We start from the raw sequence: 18,883 nt of genomic DNA, 5'->3' as shown, positions 1-18,883 counted from the left end.
CACCCACGTGGAGAGAGGCCCTCACAAGGGCCCACGTCCACACACAGGCGGCCACGGGCTGGGCCCGTGTCGACGGCTCCGTGTGCTACTGATCCCACAGGAGCCCCACGAGGCAGCAGCCCTGCAGCCCCATTCCCAGAGGACACTGGGGCACAGAGAGGCGACCCCGTGCGAGGTCGCACCGCCGACAGCAGGGCTGGGCCTCCAGGCAGAAAACCGGGGGCTGCGTGCACGAGTCCTCCCAGCTCTCTGCTCTAGGGGGTCTCTCGGCGAATCGGGGTGACCTCCCAACCGTGTAAGCGGCTTTGCCAAGGCCGACTTGCGAGGCAGCCCGTCCGCCGGAAGGACCCCAGGGCCCCCGGGCCCGGAACCAGGCGGTTCTCCCCTCGTGAGTCCGTATCTCTGCCGTGGATGGCTCAGGTGCGCGCGGGACCTGGAGCTCTCCTCCAAGCCGGTGTGACACCTGTGACCCCCGCTGATGTGCGAGTGTGAGTCGCGTTCTCTTATCCCCATACCAGGGACTTGACTGTACGTTCACAAAACATGCTTTAAACTCCACGCCTGCCTCCGAGGGGCCAGGTGTTAACCAAGTGCTCAGGACACAAAACCGCCCAGCACCACTGCTGCCCCGGAGCCAGAGCCAGTCGGGGAGGCAGGTACGTGAACACAGCTCAGGACAGATGCCCCAGCCCAAGCAGCCAAGCGTTTGGTGCTTCCAGACGGACTGACAGATCCTGTGAAAATGAGAAACAAACCTGTCGTGCCCGTTAATTATTGCCCCCGCCCCCGAACACTGTACACAGATCTTCTAAATGTCCGTTTGAAAAGCGGTGGGGCATGAGGTTGTGTCACAGGGGTCACAGAGAGACACGGAACGGACAAGCAGTCCACCTGGGCACATGACACCCCAGGCCATCTCCGGGGGCAGAGAGGGCTGTGCTCCAGGCAACAAAAATGGGAGTGAAGTTGGAAGTCTGGCCTCCCACATCCACACCCCCGCGGTTCGTACAGAGATTTAACCAAAACACAAGGCTCTTGGAATCTCGCCATTCGGGAAGGATACGGTTGGGATGGGCTGTCTTCCCCTGGGCGTGTTCCATGATTCCCAGAGGCTGCGGCCAGCGCTAAAAGGACGCATGGAGAGAATGTACCGAAACACAACAAAGGGAATCTGTGACTGCCGGGCGTTTCCAGAAGCTCTCGGGCAGGAGGGGAGGTGGGAGGGGCTGGGACCACCTGGCAAAGTGGCAAAGGGACGGGGCGGGGGGGAGCCAGGGTGGAGCCCGGATCGTATCGCAGAAGCGACTGGGAAAGTAGCCAGAGAAGCTTCGAGGCAGGAGAAGGACACTCTGGACCTGTGTTTTCCAAACATGGCTTGGGCGCGACGTGGGGGAACAGAGACCCGAGGCCCCAAAGAGGCCGGGGCTCAGGCTGGCGAGAACAGAGGAATCTGAGACACACTGAGGAGGTGCGATCAGTGAGACCCAGGGAGGGAACCAGGACCAGGTCATTTATCCCAGGTGCTTTGGACACACAGGGGGCAGCCAGTACAGGTGGGCCAGGGGACTGAAGGTCAGGAGGGAGTTGCGGGTGTACGTGGAACTGTAGGAGTCGCCGGCCTGACTTACAGCTGAGCTGAGTTACCACGAGCGGGACAGACGCTGTCGTCCTCAGAAAGGCCTGCTTGCAAGGCTGGCCCTCGGCTGACTTGCCCGGTAGTGGCTCCTGCCACCAATCAGGGAGGGCGGCCCCGCTGGGCACCAACAGTATGCTTTCTGCTCAACACCTGCTCGCCTTCCGGCAGCCCAGAGTTCTGCTATGTGCCAGGTGGGGGGCGCCCCTTTGTCGGCCCCCGTAGCCACCCCAAGCTGTCACAGTTCCTTGCTGGACGAGCACGGGCATCCTGTGTGACTCTGCCCTTAGAATCTCCCGCCTGCTTTTCTCCTGACTTGGCCCCAGGCGTCTCTTTCCTTTGCCAGATTTGCTTTCTACCCTTTCACAGCAAGAAATCTTCACCTTGAGTCCTACTGTGTGCCGGTCCCATGAGTTCTCCTACGAAATCACTGAACCTGGGGGTGGTCTTGAAGACCCCGACACAGAAAGTGGTCAATAATTTTTCAAATAAACACACTGGGTGAGTTCAAGTCAACTGGCTGAAAAGAATTCTAAATATATATTGACTATCCTAGACCAGTAGTTTTCAAGCCTTTTAGTTTAACTTTTTTTTTTTTTTTTTTTTTTTTAGAGAGAGAGCGAGCGGGCATGAGTGGGTTGGGGCAGAGGGAGAGGGAGAATCTTAAGCAGGCTCCGCGCTGTGGAGCCCAAGGCAGGGCTTGATCTCATGACTGTGAGATCATGACCTGAGCTGAAATCAAGAGTCGGATGCTCAACCAACTGAGCCACCCAGGCCTTTTAAAACAGCAGGATTCCTATATATCTAAGTTTATGAGCGAAGCCGTTGGTATTTATTTATTTATTCATTCATTCATTCATTCATTCATTCTGCTTGTCGGTAAGACCTATAAGCACAGAAACCCACCTCCTGCCCACAGTGGCATCCCAACACCTGACCCAACGCCTATACGCCTAGACTCAACTCAGTGGGATGTTTTCATTAAATATTTTATCAATGCAGTGAAATAATTTAGGTTCAGATGCATGACATTTACTTAATGCGACAGCACCTAATGAGAATAACAAAGCCAGTCTGATGAGCCAAAGAAAAAGCCCGATGCTTGCAATTCAGAGGACCTCACATACGGTAGTGAAAACCTTTATGCCGACTCAGTTTCCACGTAGTTCAATTCAGAAAGCAGCACTCTTAGAAACACGCTCTTTCTCTTACCGGCTTGTTGTCTGGAAGCAGGAATGTAAGCCGACCAGGAAGGGGTTGCTGGATGCCTGCTCAAACACATGCTTCTCTGTCTGTACCCAGTCAATATCCTGAAATAGAAACCAGGGTGCGTTAATGAGGCTCCCAAACACCCTTCGTCCCGGAGAAGGGGGGCAAGAGAGACATGTCTCTCGCCTCTGCTTGTAAGAAGACGGTGCACCCAGGAAAGGAAAACGCCCACTGAGAAATATCCCACCGTCACCACCCCCGCCGTCACCACCATCATCACCATCCGCACCTCCGTCACCACACCTCCACCTCCACCGCCAGCTCTGTGCTGGCCTCTGGGTTGCAGGCTCTCCGTGCACGGCCTCAAGGGCCCCCCACGGCAGCCTTGGCAGCTGGGTGTTATCATCTGCACTTAAGACGCGAGGGAACAGGATGGACGCCTGAGCAGATTCCCCAGTGTCCCATGACTCGCACCGGCTCCCGCCTCAGGCTGTCTCCCTCCCAGTCCACGCTGGACTTGGGGGCAAAGCTGCAAAGTCAAGTTACTCTCGAGCCACAATGATTCCTCAGCCTTGATTCCATTCCAACCCCAAAAGGAGAGGGAGAGGAGGTCCCCAAACTTCCAGGTTAAACCTCTCCTCCTAGGGGTGAAGAAAGCGAGAGGGAGAGGAATGTGTCCAGAGCGGCGCCGCCTGTCCCTGAAGCTTTTTGCAATCCAAAGAGTGTGCTCTTCAGCGGACCAACGACCATGTCGGATTCATCCTCCTTGGGCTCAGTCTGGAGCCCCCTGTCTCCCCCAGAAGACCCCCCGTGCACACCGGCTGCAGACCTGATGTCCGTGCAGGGCGCTCCCAGCCCGCCTCTCCCTGAGCTCCAGACTCGCTCGGGCAATGGGTGCTGGGGAGCTGCGGCGGGCATCTCGCACCGCAGAGGAGGCCTCCCGCAGCGCCCGACCAGCCTGCGCCATCCGTGCTCCAAAGGGGCTTGGGTCCCCAGGTGCTCAGGCGAAAACCCTGGTGCGTGGCCGAGACTCCCCTCCCCTCCCCTCTCCCCTTAGCACTCAAGGGCCAGTTGGGCAGTCCGTGCACTGCACGAATGCACCCTGCTAACAGAGCAAGTAAAAGCTCCAGTTCAGCCCCGCCTTCTCCCTCCAAACCACGAGTCGGGGCCAGGGCAGGGCAGCCTTCCTGGGGTGCTCTGGCCCCACACACACCGAGCTGCCTCATGCGCAACGGGGCCGGGAGTCACAGGACCACTGCTACCTGTGAGCCAAGGACGTAGAAGCCGCACTCAAGTGCGAGAGAAAAAGACCCAACGTCCACGAAGCCAAGGGGCCCACGGAGGGATGCGCGACGTTACGAGTCGCCACGGGAGTGCAAATCACACAGCCATCTCACACCTGCCAGGACAGCGGTAATCGAAAAACAGGAAACAGCAGTTCCTGGAAAGGGTGCGCAGAAAGCGGGACCCTCACGCGTGGCTGGTGGGAATGGGAAATGCTGCGTCTGCTGTGGGACCGCTTGCCGACTCCTCGAACAGCTAAGCCCCAGGAGCCCCGGCGCCCCCACTCCCGGGAAGACGCCCCAAGACCTGGACGCAGGGCCCGGAGCAGATGCCCGTACGTGAACACTCACGGCGGCACGAATCACAGTCGCCAAAAGGTGGAAGCAATCCCGATCTCTACCGACAGGTGAGCGCACAGACCACGTGTGGTCTGCTCACCAAACGGAGTCTTGCTCAGGCTTAAAAGGCAGGGCAGTTGTGACTCCACGCAAGGGCCAGAGACGGGAGGCCGACGGGTGGTGCGGGGGGGGGGGGGGGGGGGGGGCGCAACGGCCCGGAACGAGACGGCGGGGACGAGGCACCGAGTGTACACGAGCGTGTACTTGGACATGGCCGCAGCGGTGGGTTTTGTGGCGAGTGTCTTGCTCCCCTTGACGGGACAAACGCGGGAGCCTGAAGGTCCCCACGAAGGAGGCGCGAGCCCGCGCCGGCCCTCACCTCGTCGTCGTGGACCAGCTCCTTCTTCACCACCTTCATGGCGTACATCTGGTCGTTCTTCTTCAGCCGCACCAGGAGGACCTTGGCGTAGCTCCCGCGCCCAATGACCCGAACCAGGTCAAAGTCCTGCAGCCCGAGCCCCTGAGATATTTTGATTCCATCCATCCCGTCGATGACCGGCTTGAGGTCCTGAGGGCGAGACAGAACGTGGGAAAGGGCGGGACCCCTCCCCGCGGAGGGTGACGAGTCCCTGCGCGCGGCCTGGAGCTCAGGGCACGATTCTGCTCACGGGCCCCGACTCTGTGCCCCGAAGACCACCCCGGTCCCGCCACTCCGAAAGCCCGTCATTTCTGCAGACCGTGTGGCCCAGTCGCCAGCCACAGGCGGCCCTCTGCGGGCACGTGGGTGACGGGGGCCGGCCTCCCCAGGACAGGCTCCCCCGGGGGCTACAGAGCAGAACTAGCTGAGATCTGCAAAGGCCCGAGGTCGGACTCCTGGAAATACATAATGAAACAGAAAGGTGATCCGATTAAGAACAGAAGCCTCCCTCCTACGAACTGTCTCTGGCAAGGGTATCTGTAGGGGAAGCAGGGGCTAACTAAGTGCTCCTGACTCATCCCAGACGGGGAATGACCAGGAAGGAAAGTCAGGAAGTCTGGGCGCCATTTATCAGGTACTCTGGGAAAGCTGTGGTCCCAGCAAGGCAGAGCTGTCCTGAGGTTTTGTGGACGGAGGCTGCACACTGGAGTCTGTGTGACGTCTCCTCACTCACTGGAATCATCTGATGCCCCACCGACCGCCCAGAGCCGGCCACACACAGGGCCGAGCCGAAAATCTCAGTCCAAAGCCGGGGTGGAACACAAAAGGGCAGGAGCAGGTTTCCCGGGACAGAAGGAGTAAATCGTGACCCTGGGACTTATACTGACAAATATGTTGGTCTCAGCCCCATTCCTGGCACGGAGTTCCCAACACCCCTGGAGCTCCCTACCTCACAGAAAACGCATTTTTTTTATGTTAATGAGACAACTTTTGAGAAGCCCAGGCCACCTAAGGATGGAGGTGATTACTAACCCCTGCTTATTATAGGGCGTCAGAACTCAGCCTCACCCCCTGACCTCCGGGGAGGGGAGAGGGGCCGGGGTGGGGCCCATTGTCCAATGCCAAGGCCTCATCAGTCACGCCCCTGTTATGAAGTCTCCACACAAACCCAAAAGGACCCCGTCTGGAGAGCTTCTGGTTGGTGACACGGGGAGCCGGCCCCCTCCCCCCAGCCCTGGCCCCGGGCACCTCCTCCATCCGGCTGTTCCTGAGTGATCCCCTTTTATCACAAACCAGGAACCCAGGAAGCAAAGTATTTCCCTGAGGCCTGTGAGCCGCTTTAGCAAATTAACTGAACCCAAGGAAAGGGTCGTGGGAACCCCCGATTTACAGCTGGTTGGTCAGAAGCACACGCAGGTGGCCGGCCACCCGGATGCGTGAATGGTATCTGAGCCCTTCCCTTTGGGGCCTGACACTAGCTCCAGGCAGAGGGGGGTCAGAATGCAGCGAACTGTAGGACACCTGGCCAGGGTCCCCCAAGACTCGGAGAACTGCTCGGTGGTGTGGAAACAGTACAACAGAGGGGCGCCTGGGTGGCTCAGTCGGTTAAGCGTCCGACTTCAGCCAGGTCACGATCTCGCGGTCCGTGAGTTCGAGCCCCGCGTCGGGCTCTGTGCTGACCGCTCAGAGCCTGGAGCCTGTTTCCGATTCTGTGTCTCCCTCTCTCTCTCTGCCCCTCCCCCGTTCATGCTCTGTCTCTCTCTGTCTCAAAAATAAATAAACGTTAAAAAAAAAAAAAAAAGAAAAGAAAAGAAACAGTACATCAGACAAATCAAGGGAGGGTCTGACGCAAATAAAATTGGACAAAGGTTGCAGCTCAAGACCCATAAGCCCTGGGCCCAGTCCGCTGTCTGGACAGAGAGGGGGCACTGGGGAGACTGAGCCCGCAGCAGGTGTTGCCACACCTGTGCCCCAAAGAGTCTCTGGGGGGTTCATAAAGGACGTGCCCCAGCAAGACTGAGCCACGACAGGCCAGCAGCCTGTTTTCTGCAGGCAGGTTCTGGGCCGGCACCCACCCACTCCTCACTGCTCCCCAACAGACTAACTTCGCCACACTGCATACCCCATCCCCCAAAGCCAGAGGCCCCGTGCCCCACGCGGGCAGTGCCAACATCCTGCCGCTTCCTGAGGTGCCAATTTCCCAGTGACGGGAACGCCTGTCCTGTGACAGGAGACAGGAGAAAATGCAACGTTTGAACCTTAGGAGTGAGGGGAGAACCAGTCACTAGCAAATTCGGCAAGAATCTATCAATCTACCTCTGACCCTGGACCGCCCAGCCATAAACATGCCCGAAACAGGACAAAGGGCAAGAACAATCCAGGGTGATTCCTCCACGTGGACCCCGGGAGACAATAAAAAGCTAGCGACCCCACCCGCCAGGGACCAGCTCTCCCTCCTTTTCTCAAAGCCGAAGAGCATGGGGGCTCCCTTGTGGGGGTGGGGATGGCCTGTGCCACCCTGGACCGATGCAGAAAGAGCCCCACCACTGATTGGTGTCGTGGAAAGCTTCCTGTGTGTGCCAGGAGTGATCATTATCCAAACTGGACGGAAGAGGATTCTGAGGTCAGAGAGGTCCCCTGACCCAGGCTCACACCAGCCTGCGGCCTGGGCTCACACAGACCTGGCCCATGACACCTCACCCCCCCAGGTCCCCGTCGCTGAGAGAACCATGCAGTGTTCGAACGCTGCACCCTCACGTCTGCGACTGAGCAGTGGCTCCTGTCAGCCACACACGCTCGCTGACTGTCCACCTAATGCTCTGGAGATCCCTTCTGCGCGAAACGCCAGAACCTCCGTGGGACTCCATCCCGAAGCCCCGAGTGAACGTCGCCTAGATGTCCGCAGACCACTCCCTCGCTTACGGTGAGGTTAGACAGGTTAGCATTCCCAAGCCTGTCTGGTTCCTATTTAAATTTCCATAACTGCCCCAGAAACGAGCTAATGAACTTATAAAAAAAAATTGGAAACACCAACGAGCCATCTTATTTACTCACCTCAGAATCATCTTTAATGTTGTCATGTTTCCGGCTTGAAGAAATATAAGCAACTAGTGAAGAGAGAAAGAAAAAACAGGGCATTCTAGGCATTGTCAGGAATGGAGCCTGACACACAGGGGAACCCAGGGCCCCTCGATCCTCTGGAGACACCGGTGGCCCAGGCCACGTCTGCAGCATTCAGGGCGAATCACGGAGTGGCCACAGCTGACCGCACAGTCATAAGAAAATGCAGCTTCCTGGTCCCACCCAGACCTGCTGACTCTCTACCTCTGTGGGTGGAGCCTGGGAACCTGCATTTGTGACACATGTTCTCAGCGATTCATGTGGAAGTAACTCTTCAAGAAGACTGTGGTATTTAGCTTTCCAGACACTGTTCTTAGAGTGTGCAGATGGATAGGTGGGCAGGCGGGCAGAAGAGGGGATGGTGGGTGGATAGATGGATGGATGGGTAGGTGGGTGGATGGGTGGATGGATGGACGGACAGACAGAGGGAGGGAAGGAAGGAAGGAAGGAAGGAAGGAAGGAAGGAAGGATGGATAGGTGGATGGACTGATGGACAGTTGGATGGACGGAAGGATGGATGGACAGAAGGATGGACGGATGGATAAGTGGATGGATAGGTGGGGGGGTGGATGGACGGATGGTGAGTGGATAGATGAATGGACAGGTAGACAGATGAATAGGTGGGTAGATGGGTAGATGGACAGATAAGTGGATGGATGGTTGGATGGGTAGGTGGGTGGGTGAGTGTGTGGGTTGTTGTCTGCTTTGTGTGAGCTGTTGTGCTAAATGCTTTATCTTCTGTGGTCTCATTTCATCCTTCAAGGACTCTCAGGGTGCAGAGCTCACATTCACCACTCGAGGGCAGGGACTCTTCCAAGCTCTCATAATACTCCACAGACTTTGGGAGCTCAGAGCTAAGCTATCAGTCCAACTAGTATTCAAAATCATTCTCCGAATGCTTCCTACCATTAAACAAAAGTCTCTCCCCCACCCAAACCCCCACGAAATCCCACAGAAACTCAAGAACCACCTTGACAGCAGGCCTTTCCACGGATGGAGACCAGCTCGACGCAGCAGCCTGCCCAGGGTGGGTGCCACCCTAAACAACTTCTAGAACTCCCACGGTCGGTGCCGAGGGAAAACACACACCCCGACTCCTATGGCAGCCACTCACAGAGATGTGCATGCCCACAGAAGGCCACCCCACCCTGCCATCTCTGCCCAGGATGAGGGAAGGCCCTGGGGACATCCCCAGCCCCGCAGTGAGGTGTGGTCAGAATGGCGGGCAAGCAGGGATTCCGGGGCGGAGAGCCCGGGCTCCACGAGTGGGAAGAAAGCCCCTACTTCCATCGGTGTTCTCAGAAGGAAGGTCCACGTTGTCCTTGTCGTCTACTGCAGGTTCTTGGGAAGGCATGACAGAATCCTGGGAAGACATGAGCATTACAAAGTGACCAGTCAGGTGTCACAGTGTAGCTTCTGGAGATACCCTGTGACTTTCTAGAATCACCTCTTCTGGCATACACATTGTAGCGTGTGTGACGATACATGTTACACAAGTGTACCTGGTAACATTGTTGCCCTGGAGGTGGAAAGACCCACATAGAAATTTCCTGAGTCCACAGGCAGGGTGATCACTCAGCACCTCACACTGTGACCTTTCCAGCAGGTGCTTTAAAAAGCAGGGCATCTGTTCATAATGCTTGGTAGTCTCCCTTGCCCCCATGGCTGCATCAGAGTCCCAGGAGGCTGAGGTCACCCCTGCCACAGGCCCCTATTGGTGGACACCAGGCTCCAGGCATTGGCATCGTTCGGCCCCCGACTGACTATATCTGTGGGGATGGCCTCGTTTCTTAGGCTGACGCGGACCTACGGGACCCCACATCCCAGGGCTCAGCAACATCGGGGTGCGACAATGTCTGGACTCTGTTCTAGTCCCATCAGGGGTGATGGCCAGAGGCCCAGGAGCACAAGCGAGCCTGGACACTCAGTAAGGAAACGAACAGCATCTCAAAGGGCTGGGAGCTCCGACTCCAGGATCGCGGGCAGGCGGTGAGGGTCACACGGCACAGGTCCTGGCGTGAGGACCGTCATGGTGCTTTCCCCTCTGCTCTGCTCGAGAGCTGCTTCGTGCCTGGGGTCCACACAAGCCTTCCCCGGCCCCGCACCTTCGTGCCGGAGTGGCAGCGGGCACCGGAGGCCCACCCCACGAGTGCTAGGGGCTCGCAGGGCTCGGAAGAGGGGCCCCGTCCCAGCCCCTCCTCTTGCCTCGCTGGCGGCAGGACCCTATTTGGACAGAGGGGGGCTGAGGGCCGCCAGGGTCAGCGTGGGCAGTGGGCTCGAGGCTGTCCCCACCCGTGGGCCCCCGGGGCCCAATCTGGCCCACACTCACCATATGCCTTTTGCAGGTCAGCGGGACGAGCACGTGGCAGCGTTTATGGACCAGCAGCTTGCAGTTGATGCATCTGTAGCCCTGCCCCGCGAGGCCCCATATCCTCTCACTGCACCGGCCACAGTACGCTCTCTGCAAGGACAGCGGCCGTCACGCCGAGGGCCTGGGCGCCCCTGGAGCCCGCGCCTCACTGCAGGGGACCCAGCTCAGCACTGGGGCACGTTGCACCTTCCCTGATGTCCCGAAAGATGATGGGGAGCTAGACAGGAGGTGGCCCAACCAGTGGGTCATGTCGGGCACCAGGCTCTGCCCGAGCTCCGGGCCCCCTGCTTGGGTCCATTCCCAGGCTGGGGGAACCATGGGGTCCCGCTCTGGCAGGGGTGACAAAGACCCCTCCACGGGCAAGGCCCCCCCTCGCTTGCAGGGACCGGAGGGGATTCCAGCCCTTGCCAGGTCGGGTGCCGAACAGGGTGGCGCCCCGTCTGGTGCAGTAACCCAGGCTGAGGGGGGCGCGGGGGGCATCCACACACCTCCCCCGGACGGCCACTGAGAGACTAACTCTGCCTGGCATTACGTGTCGCGTGTTGGCCGCTAGGGGCAGCCTGCGATTGCTTGGGTTTTTGGGAGTGTTAAAGATTTTTCCGCGGTCAATCTTCGTTCTTCAAGCTCTAAGTAGCTGAAATTAATGGCAATCGTCAGCTGGTTTGGTGATGTTTTCCTCACGCTGGGCTGTTGAAAGGGCACGAAGATGACTGTGTTCAGAAAGCCGGTCACACGCGTGGCCGCACGTCTGCCGGGTTCCCGCGACCATGTTTCCTGGCTTGAACTCCCTGGCAGGCTTTAGCCTCTTTTGCCGTTTTTAACAAATTCCCTTCTTTTGAGAGAGTCTCTGCTCCTGGAGACAACCGTGAAGGACCACACTGCACTGCAGTTCGTTCACGACGGCTGATGGAATCCTCTGATGGGTGGACTCGGGCGGGGGCCGGGGGGGGGGGGGGCGGATCGGGGTGACACGGACAGGCCGTGGGCCTGTGCTCCGGGCCACGGGCACCAAGAAGCCCACTCCTGGCCAGCGAAGCACCGAGCTCGGAAACCAGGGCCTGAGCGGGCTGGTCCTGGCACACAGGTGCCCCAACCACGTTTGCTAAGGTTAAGCAAACACACACTCACACACCCCACGTCACTTTTAACTCCGGAAACAGGAAAGAGAAGAATTTATTCCGAGTCCTCCCTGTTGCCTAAAGCGTCTGTCCCGCGAGCTGGCAGGCACAGAGGGTGGGCCCGGAGGGGAATGGCCTGGACGGGGCGCAGTGGATAGCCGCGGGGACCACGGTCTCATGCCGGGTAAATGCCCAGCTTCGCATTCAAAGGAGGAGCTTCAGGTATGAAGATGGGTTTCACTCTCTTCTGCGTGTGTGTCTGTCAAACACCATTTATGAAGCCGTGAAACAAAAGCACCTTCTTACGTAACCCACCAACACGCACAGCCTTCCCATCGTCACCCCTGAACAACCTAATCTGCAACGCTTGGCTCGTGGATAGGGGCAAACTCACAGCCGATCGGTGCCTTTGCGAGGTAACACATTCCTTCCCAGAGATGAGCAGGGGCCGGGCCGGGCCAGCCACTAACCAGCAGCAGCGTGCCCTCGCTTGTCCGGAGAGGCTATCACACGTTGGCAAGGGCTCTCGATCTCAGACCCGTGTTTGACTTGTTAACACTTCAGGAGACATCACGAAGAAATAAAACAAAACCTAACCCCTGAGCCATGATTCTCTGAAACTCACATGAATTAATAAGTTAATGGGGTAAAAACATTTTAAGTCTCCTTACACACCACTGAATCTGGCCCTTGCTCGGATTTCGCATCAGCCGTTCTAGTTTTTGGCCATGTTGAGCTCTCATCTGAGGTCGGAGCCTTTGGTCTGGGTTTCTGCTGCTTCTTGGGGGGTGGGAAAGGCGGCTCCCGCCAGGCCCCATACCTGCTCCTCTCGCGGCCTGATGGTTCAGCCAGTGGTAACTCCAATCCCTAGTCCAGGGGCAGGCCAATGAGGACCACCACCTGTGTTTTCCAAATAAAGTTTTACTGGAACAGGCCCTCACTCGTTTGTCGACCCACTGCCTGTGTACACTATGACGGGGCGGTGGCTGCAACAGAGGCCTTGTGGCCCGGCAAGTCTTAGGTATCTACTCTCCACCCTTAACATGGATTTAACAGGAATTGCTTGCTAACCCCTGTTCTAGTCGCTGGGACCAAGAAGCTGAGGAGAAATCCTCGACGGGCATTTGCCAGAGATGCTCACGCCCCGGGGCTTCGCAGGGCGGGACTCTGACCATCAGTCGCATCCTGCAGAGGGGGCCTCGCCCTCGGGCCCCCCCATCCATGCCGCCCGTGTCTCCTGCTCCAGGACGGAGGTTTTCATTTCTTCTCCAGAAACTCGCTGGATCTCTCCCTTTGATTCACCGATGGAACCTTTTCTCATTGTTCTAGAAGAAACATCACGTTGACGGCAAATAACGATCCAGGCAGGTGCCTCGGGAAGATGGCCGGCGGTGTGACTGAGTTCACTCACTTTCCGCCCTTGAGTTGCCGAGGAGGACGGAAGAAATGACCTCTTGTGGGCTTTTCGCCTGTAGGTCTTGCCGATTCCTGTAGAACAAAGCGCGGGGCTCTGCAAACATCCTTTCAAGTGACAGGTGGAGTTGAAGTGCACAGCCCTGTGATTAACACAGTGAACGGCACGGAGCCAGCCTCCAGGGCTCAGGCAACGGGACGTCGAGCCAAGGACAGTCAGGCGGGAAACCAAAATTGGCAACAGATCACGCACACATCTGCCTCCTCATCTGTGAACGACCAAACGATCTGAGTCGAGGGTCTTTGGACAGGCTCCCTTCTCCCTCCTCGTGTATGGGAAAACCCACTCTGGGGCTCTGGGGGCAGCTGAACAAGTATAACAGGGTGGGAACGGAGAGGGGCAGGAGGGGCAGGCAGGGGAAAAAGCAGAGTCAGGGTCTGCACCCTGCAATCAGAGAAATGGGGTTTTCTCCTACAACCTGCAGGGGGAGACAAGCCGGGCCCCGGCCTGTCTTGCTGGGTGGGTGGGCTTCGTCTCGGACCGGTGAGTCAGCTGTGATGAAGAAATGGTGTTTCACCAGCAGTCAACACGGGGGAGCGGGACGCCTAGAACCTTCTGTGATATCCCGAAAGGTGGCTGGTCCCATCTGGCCGAGACCCTTCTCTGTCCAGAACCAAGCTGGTGCCCAGATGTGCAGAAAGAGAACCCTCCTGGCCGCAAAGCTGGCTGGTAAACATGGGGAGGGGGCGGCAGGGGCTTCACATCCTGGGAGTTGGGATGTTTCCATTTCTTCACGTTGTCGGCAGCCCCGTTTCATCCAGTCTGGTGGCCGACCACGAAAGTTCCCGTCCACACCCAGTCAGTCGCCCAGGGATGTGACAAGCGTCCGTTATTCAGGCAGCCACACCTCTGTCCTCAGGCACTGGCTTGCTGGTGATGCCTAACCTCCCCCAAGACACCCGACATTCCTTGGAGCCCGTGCTCTCCCGCCACCCACCTCGGTTCCCGGGGTCTTTCTCATTCCTCACAGACGTGCCCCATGCTTTCTTGGTCCCTACACAGTGCCCTGGGTCTCCCCTGGCTCCAATCATCGAGGAACCCACGTTCAGAGTCCCAGTGACCAGAGCACTGCACCCAGTGGGGGGCAGCAGGTGCATATGTGACGGGGGCACAGAGGAAGGGCTGGATAGTCGTCCAAGCCAAGAGACAGAAAGTAAGACAGAGCATGTGCTCCGAGAGCATGGGGGCGGGCGCACCGGGCACAGCACTCAGCACGTGCAAAGGCCCTCAAGTGAGCATGCGTGTGGCTGCTGGAACGGGTTGAATGGTGTCCCCGAATTCACGTCCCCTTAGAACCTCCAAATGAGGCCTCATTTTGAAAAAGAATTTCTGTAGAGGTACTTAGTGAAAATGAAGTCACAGTCGATCAGGTGGGGGCTAATCCCGACGGACGTCCTTACGAGAGAAGAGAGGCCATGTGAGGACAGAGCAGACGTCCGACTGCAGCAGCCACAAACCCAGGACCGCCACAGCCCCCGGGAGCTGGAAAAGGCTGGAAGGATGCTCCGCTACAGCCATCAGAGGGAGCAGGGCCCTGCCCACGCCTCGGCTTGGGGCCTGTGGCTCCGTAACTGGGAGAGAAGGACTTGCTGCTTTAAGCCCCGTCTGTGGCGCGTGGATCCGGCGGCCCCAGGACGTGAGGGGCCTTGGCCAGTGAGGCACCTGCAGGCACCCCCGCCCCCCTCCCCCACTGTGAAGCGGACCAACCACAAAGCCACACAAACCACATCATTCCTGGCGAATGCGACAGCGTCCTGAAGAGGAACGACGGAAACGAAGGGCTGGGCAGCGGGCCCACCCGGGTGGCAGACACGGGCGGTGAGGGGGCCCCGGGGCACACAGGAGGTCCTCGCGGCCAAGAGCACACGCTGCGGCTGGTGTCATCCCAGCAGAGCAACGCCGAGATGCACAGACTGCATCCGTCACACAGCCACCACGTGCAGGAAAGGCCTGACCAGAGCCTCACCGCGGCTCATTTCTGGAACCCGCCGGCACGGCCTCCGCGGCCCCGCCCACTCTCCGCGGAAGGGTCCTGCTCAGGCCGGGCCCCGCGTCGGCGGCACTCACCCTGTTAAAGCGCTTGGCCTGGAAGAGGTGGCCGTTGGCGCGGTGCAGCTTTCTCCATCTTCTGGCTCCGCGGCGGTAGACGGACTCTAGGGAGGATAGAAGATGGGTCAACGACAGCCCCGCGGCCACCAGTGCCCCCCCCCACACGAGGACAGGAGCCCGGCGGCCGTCAGCCCGCGGTGACGGCCGCTCCGTCCAGGGGCTGGCGCGACGGTGTGCCCGGCGGCCACCCTGGCAGGGAGGACAGCAGCTGGGCGGCCCCCGAGAGGGTCCGGCCAGAACGTCACTGGAGGCCAGCCCACTTCCAAGGCCTCCTCCTTCCTCCGGGCGCGGAAACCAGGCCCCCTGTTCCACACTTGGATGTGGTTCAGAGGGGCCATGAGCTCACGTCTCACCATCCACAGAGGGGCTGCGGCTGCCACGTGGAGTCCACGGTCAGCCAGAAACACAGCACTCGGCCGGGCGACCTGCCCACCCGGACACACAAGACCCCCCTCCCGGTGTCGCCGGCTTGACACATCTCGGGGCAGAGGTGGGGCAGACAGGCCGGGCACTCGTGCTGAGTCGAGCGTTACCCAACACGTCGCTTTCAAAACACACGTTCACCAATCTCAACTTGTCAGAAGGACACTGCTGATCAAAAATGCCAGAGCCAGTTGGGGAACTAGAGCCGCTGGTTTGATTCTTCCCTAAAAATGCTCATAACTCGCTCCTTCCAAACACTCTGAGGCAAATGCTGACAAACAAAACACTCAGGATACAACGGGAAGCTTTGTGCTTTTATAAAGTTCCGCAGTGAAAGCCACTTTCATGAGCCGTGGAAGTGCCACGAATATACACCAATGTGGAAACTGTAACGGAATGTTTTTAAAACAAGCAAATTAGCAGCTCTGGCTGGACGGCCACTCGGAGCCTGCTTCCCTCCCTTTAAGCGGGAGACCAAGAAACAAGAAGTCGGATTCCTCTGCGGCAGGAGCCCCACAGCCGGCGGGCAGCTGGGGCTTTGGCAGAGGCCCACGCGCTGCCCAAGGACCCCTCAAAGGTTTCCCGCCACAGGCTCTCAGCAATTCCCAGACAAGAGCAGGGCCTGGAGGGAGGTGGCACCAGCCTCCACCTTCCTGCTCTCCCCCTGCGAGTTCACACCTGGGCTTCAGGCCTGGAGTCCACAGGAGGCAGTACCACCCTCAGTCTATGTGTCCCTTGCCCCTAAGGAGTCCCTGGTGGCCTCCAGGGCCTTTGCCCAGCTGACAAGGTGTGTCCAGCCACACCCAGGCCTTCCAGGCCACCTGGCTTGGTTTGAAGGATGCCTGGCTGGCGGTGGGTCTGTGCTGACGTCCACAGGACTGGCTATCCCCATGCATGGTGATCACATCCCCTGCCCCTCCCTGGATGTGGCATTCACAACCCCCAGGTGTCCTGAAGAGAGAAGGCACTGAGTGACAGACACAGACCAGGGGACACAGAGATACAGAGGGAACTGACCTGGCCTGATGGGGACACACCAGCACCAACACTCTGGCTTTCTTGATTCCGGCCGACTTCCACACAGAAAATATGCCCTAAAATATGTCTAAAAATATGCCCAACTGGATATCCCTCAAATTTGGTTAAAGTCGGCCAAAATAAGACACACAAAGATGTCCTAGCAGAGGCCAAGGGGCAGTAGGGAATGCACAGCAGGCAGGCACACTCACCGAGGGGACAAGACCAAGGGCTGCACGTGGCCCGCATTGGCCTCACTCCACACACAGCTCTGTCCCCTCAAAAGACTAGAACTTACACATGAGGAGCAAAACGACAACAAATTCTATAAGGAAACGTAGGAGAAGATCTTACTAATATGAAGGCGAGAAAAACTCTGAAAACACAAAAGGCAGTAGAATAAGGAGCGAGTGCACCTGAGTGCATCAAAACAAGCACGCATGTTCATCCAGAGGCCACCAGGGAAGCCAAAGAGAATCGGCCTACAGTATCAGCACACACACGTGGTGAGGCTTCGTGACTCAGGATGCACACACAAGTTCCATAAGTTAACAAAGGAAAAACGTGAACAAAAGACAAGAACAGGTATTCCACAGAAGACAGACAGTGAATGAAAATGACCAGAAGCCCCACCTCATGAATAATCAGGGAAACCCAAAGGCACCTCGGTATCCTTGATGGCTGAGCAGTGGGCCCAGGTTAATCTCCCACAACCCCGACGTACAGCAACCTGGAAGCTGCTTATTCTCCGAGAGGGGGGGCTAACATAGCACCGATATTTGTGGGGAGGAACATTTGCTTCCTCCATGACCTAGCGATTGCATTACTCCTTGATCAAAGCCGAAGAGAAACTGTCGCACACGAGCTGGGGGACATTCAAGCACGTCTGAAGATGCCCAGGGTCACAGACAAGAGGATGGTAAATGGACGCGGTGAGCGTGCGGCTGCACCACAGAGACCCGACCGGCGGTAACACCTGACTTGAGCCACCGCAGCATGACAGATACATCTTCGAAAATCAAACTACCTAAAAAGTCGATAGAAAATGATATATTGATACGTATAAAATGGGCTTTAGGAAACGGTGCCACTCTTACACAACTACAGAATAGACAAAATCAACAACAAATTGTTTTAGGATCCATAATCATGAGATGAAATTGTTCTAGTAAGTGAAAGACCAATGCCAAGTTCAGGACAGTGTGGCCTCCGGGCGACAGGTCACGGGGGTGGGTACGGGTTAAGCTCTATCCTGGCTGGAGCGATTTACAATTGGGCACAGCGATTTACAATTTCAGACTTGGGAGGAACGGTGCAGACCGCAGGCAGGCCCGGTGCCCCTCTGGTTGACATCGGACGAGCGTGTGGCGCCTCCGTTACCGCCAACGAGCTGACGCGTCAACTAAGGCACACGCTCTGCCCCACTAACTTTTCCCTGATGCGCTGCTTCTGGCCCAGACAACACCCTCAATCCCACGCGGCATGTCGTCCTTCCGCGGACCCGCTGGTGGTGGCGGTTTCTCAGCCGGCCCCGGTTTTGGAGACCTTGCTGGCCTTGAGGAGCGCGGTCAGACTCGGGTGTCCGCCTGGGGGTTTAGCCTGGGGCTCCTCTCACGACTGGACTGGGATTAGCACTTCCTTAACTTCTGAACCAAACCGAGAGCCTTTCCTGGAAAACCCAAATTCCCACAGTGGCAACCACCAAAACGCCCAACGCTTTCGAAGCTGAGTCTTTACTGGAATGTTCCCCAAGTGCAGGGCCGGACGCAGCTGGATGGAACCCACTCTGCCCTCCTGAGCCCCTGATCTCAGAGGTGACGATGGAGGCTGTGGGGGCCCAACGGTCCCCTCCCCTCGAAGGCCACGGCCACCGACCTCACAGGCCACCGGCTCAGGCAACGGTCGTGTTCGCAGGTCCTGGGTTTCCGCCCGGAAAGTCACGGCCCTTATTCCCGATCCGAAGTGACAGGCACGGTTCACAAAGGAAGAAAAGAGCACGTGTCCTGGGAGAGCACGTGCGTGCAGAGGCGCGGCTGCTCTGGGGAGAACACGGGCCCCGCGCCCCCACTGCTCGGCCACCTCGTCCCCCGATCCCAGTGTCCGCGGAGCCCGCCCACAGACGCGTGGGGGGCCCGCGTGAGGCACGTGGAGCTCGCCCACAGTCCTGGTGGCTCCCAGGGTCCCGTCTCGGCTGTGCGGCCAGGGCCGAGCTCCGGGCTCGGGGTGTGCCCTCCGGGGCCCGTCCTGGGCGCCGCAGACGTGGCATCGCGGCAAAGCTGGGCCCGCGTGGGCTGCGCCCACCCCCCACCTCAACTCCAACCCTTGGAGGAAGGGCTGCTCGCCTTTGAATTCTATAATTAGGAGGCTGT

General features: G+C 58.3%; 1 protein-coding gene across 3 annotated transcripts in view; it reads right to left on the bottom strand.

Moving 5' to 3' along the window:
* The window catches only part of PRKCZ (protein kinase C zeta), a 97,695-nt gene that overhangs the window by 17,079 nt on the left and 61,733 nt on the right, over nt 1-18,883 (bottom strand). For all 3 annotated transcript variants that reach the window (XM_043573569.1, XM_043573571.1, XM_043573570.1), the window contains 6 exons: nt 15,033-15,118; nt 10,332-10,463; nt 9,287-9,365; nt 7,937-7,989; nt 4,844-5,032; nt 2,846-2,943 (listed from right to left, as the gene is read on the bottom strand). In XM_043573569.1, coding sequence (XP_043429504.1) covers nt 2,846-2,943; nt 4,844-5,032; nt 7,937-7,989; nt 9,287-9,365; nt 10,332-10,463; nt 15,033-15,118 — 637 coding nt within the window. The remainder of the gene's footprint in view (nt 1-2,845; nt 2,944-4,843; nt 5,033-7,936; nt 7,990-9,286; nt 9,366-10,331; nt 10,464-15,032; nt 15,119-18,883) is intronic.

Source organism: Prionailurus bengalensis, chromosome C1, assembly GCF_016509475.1.
Source record: "Prionailurus bengalensis isolate Pbe53 chromosome C1, Fcat_Pben_1.1_paternal_pri, whole genome shotgun sequence".
NCBI classification, from domain to species: domain Eukaryota; kingdom Metazoa; phylum Chordata; class Mammalia; order Carnivora; family Felidae; genus Prionailurus; species Prionailurus bengalensis.
This window is presented reverse-complemented; position numbering and strand designations above follow the sequence as displayed.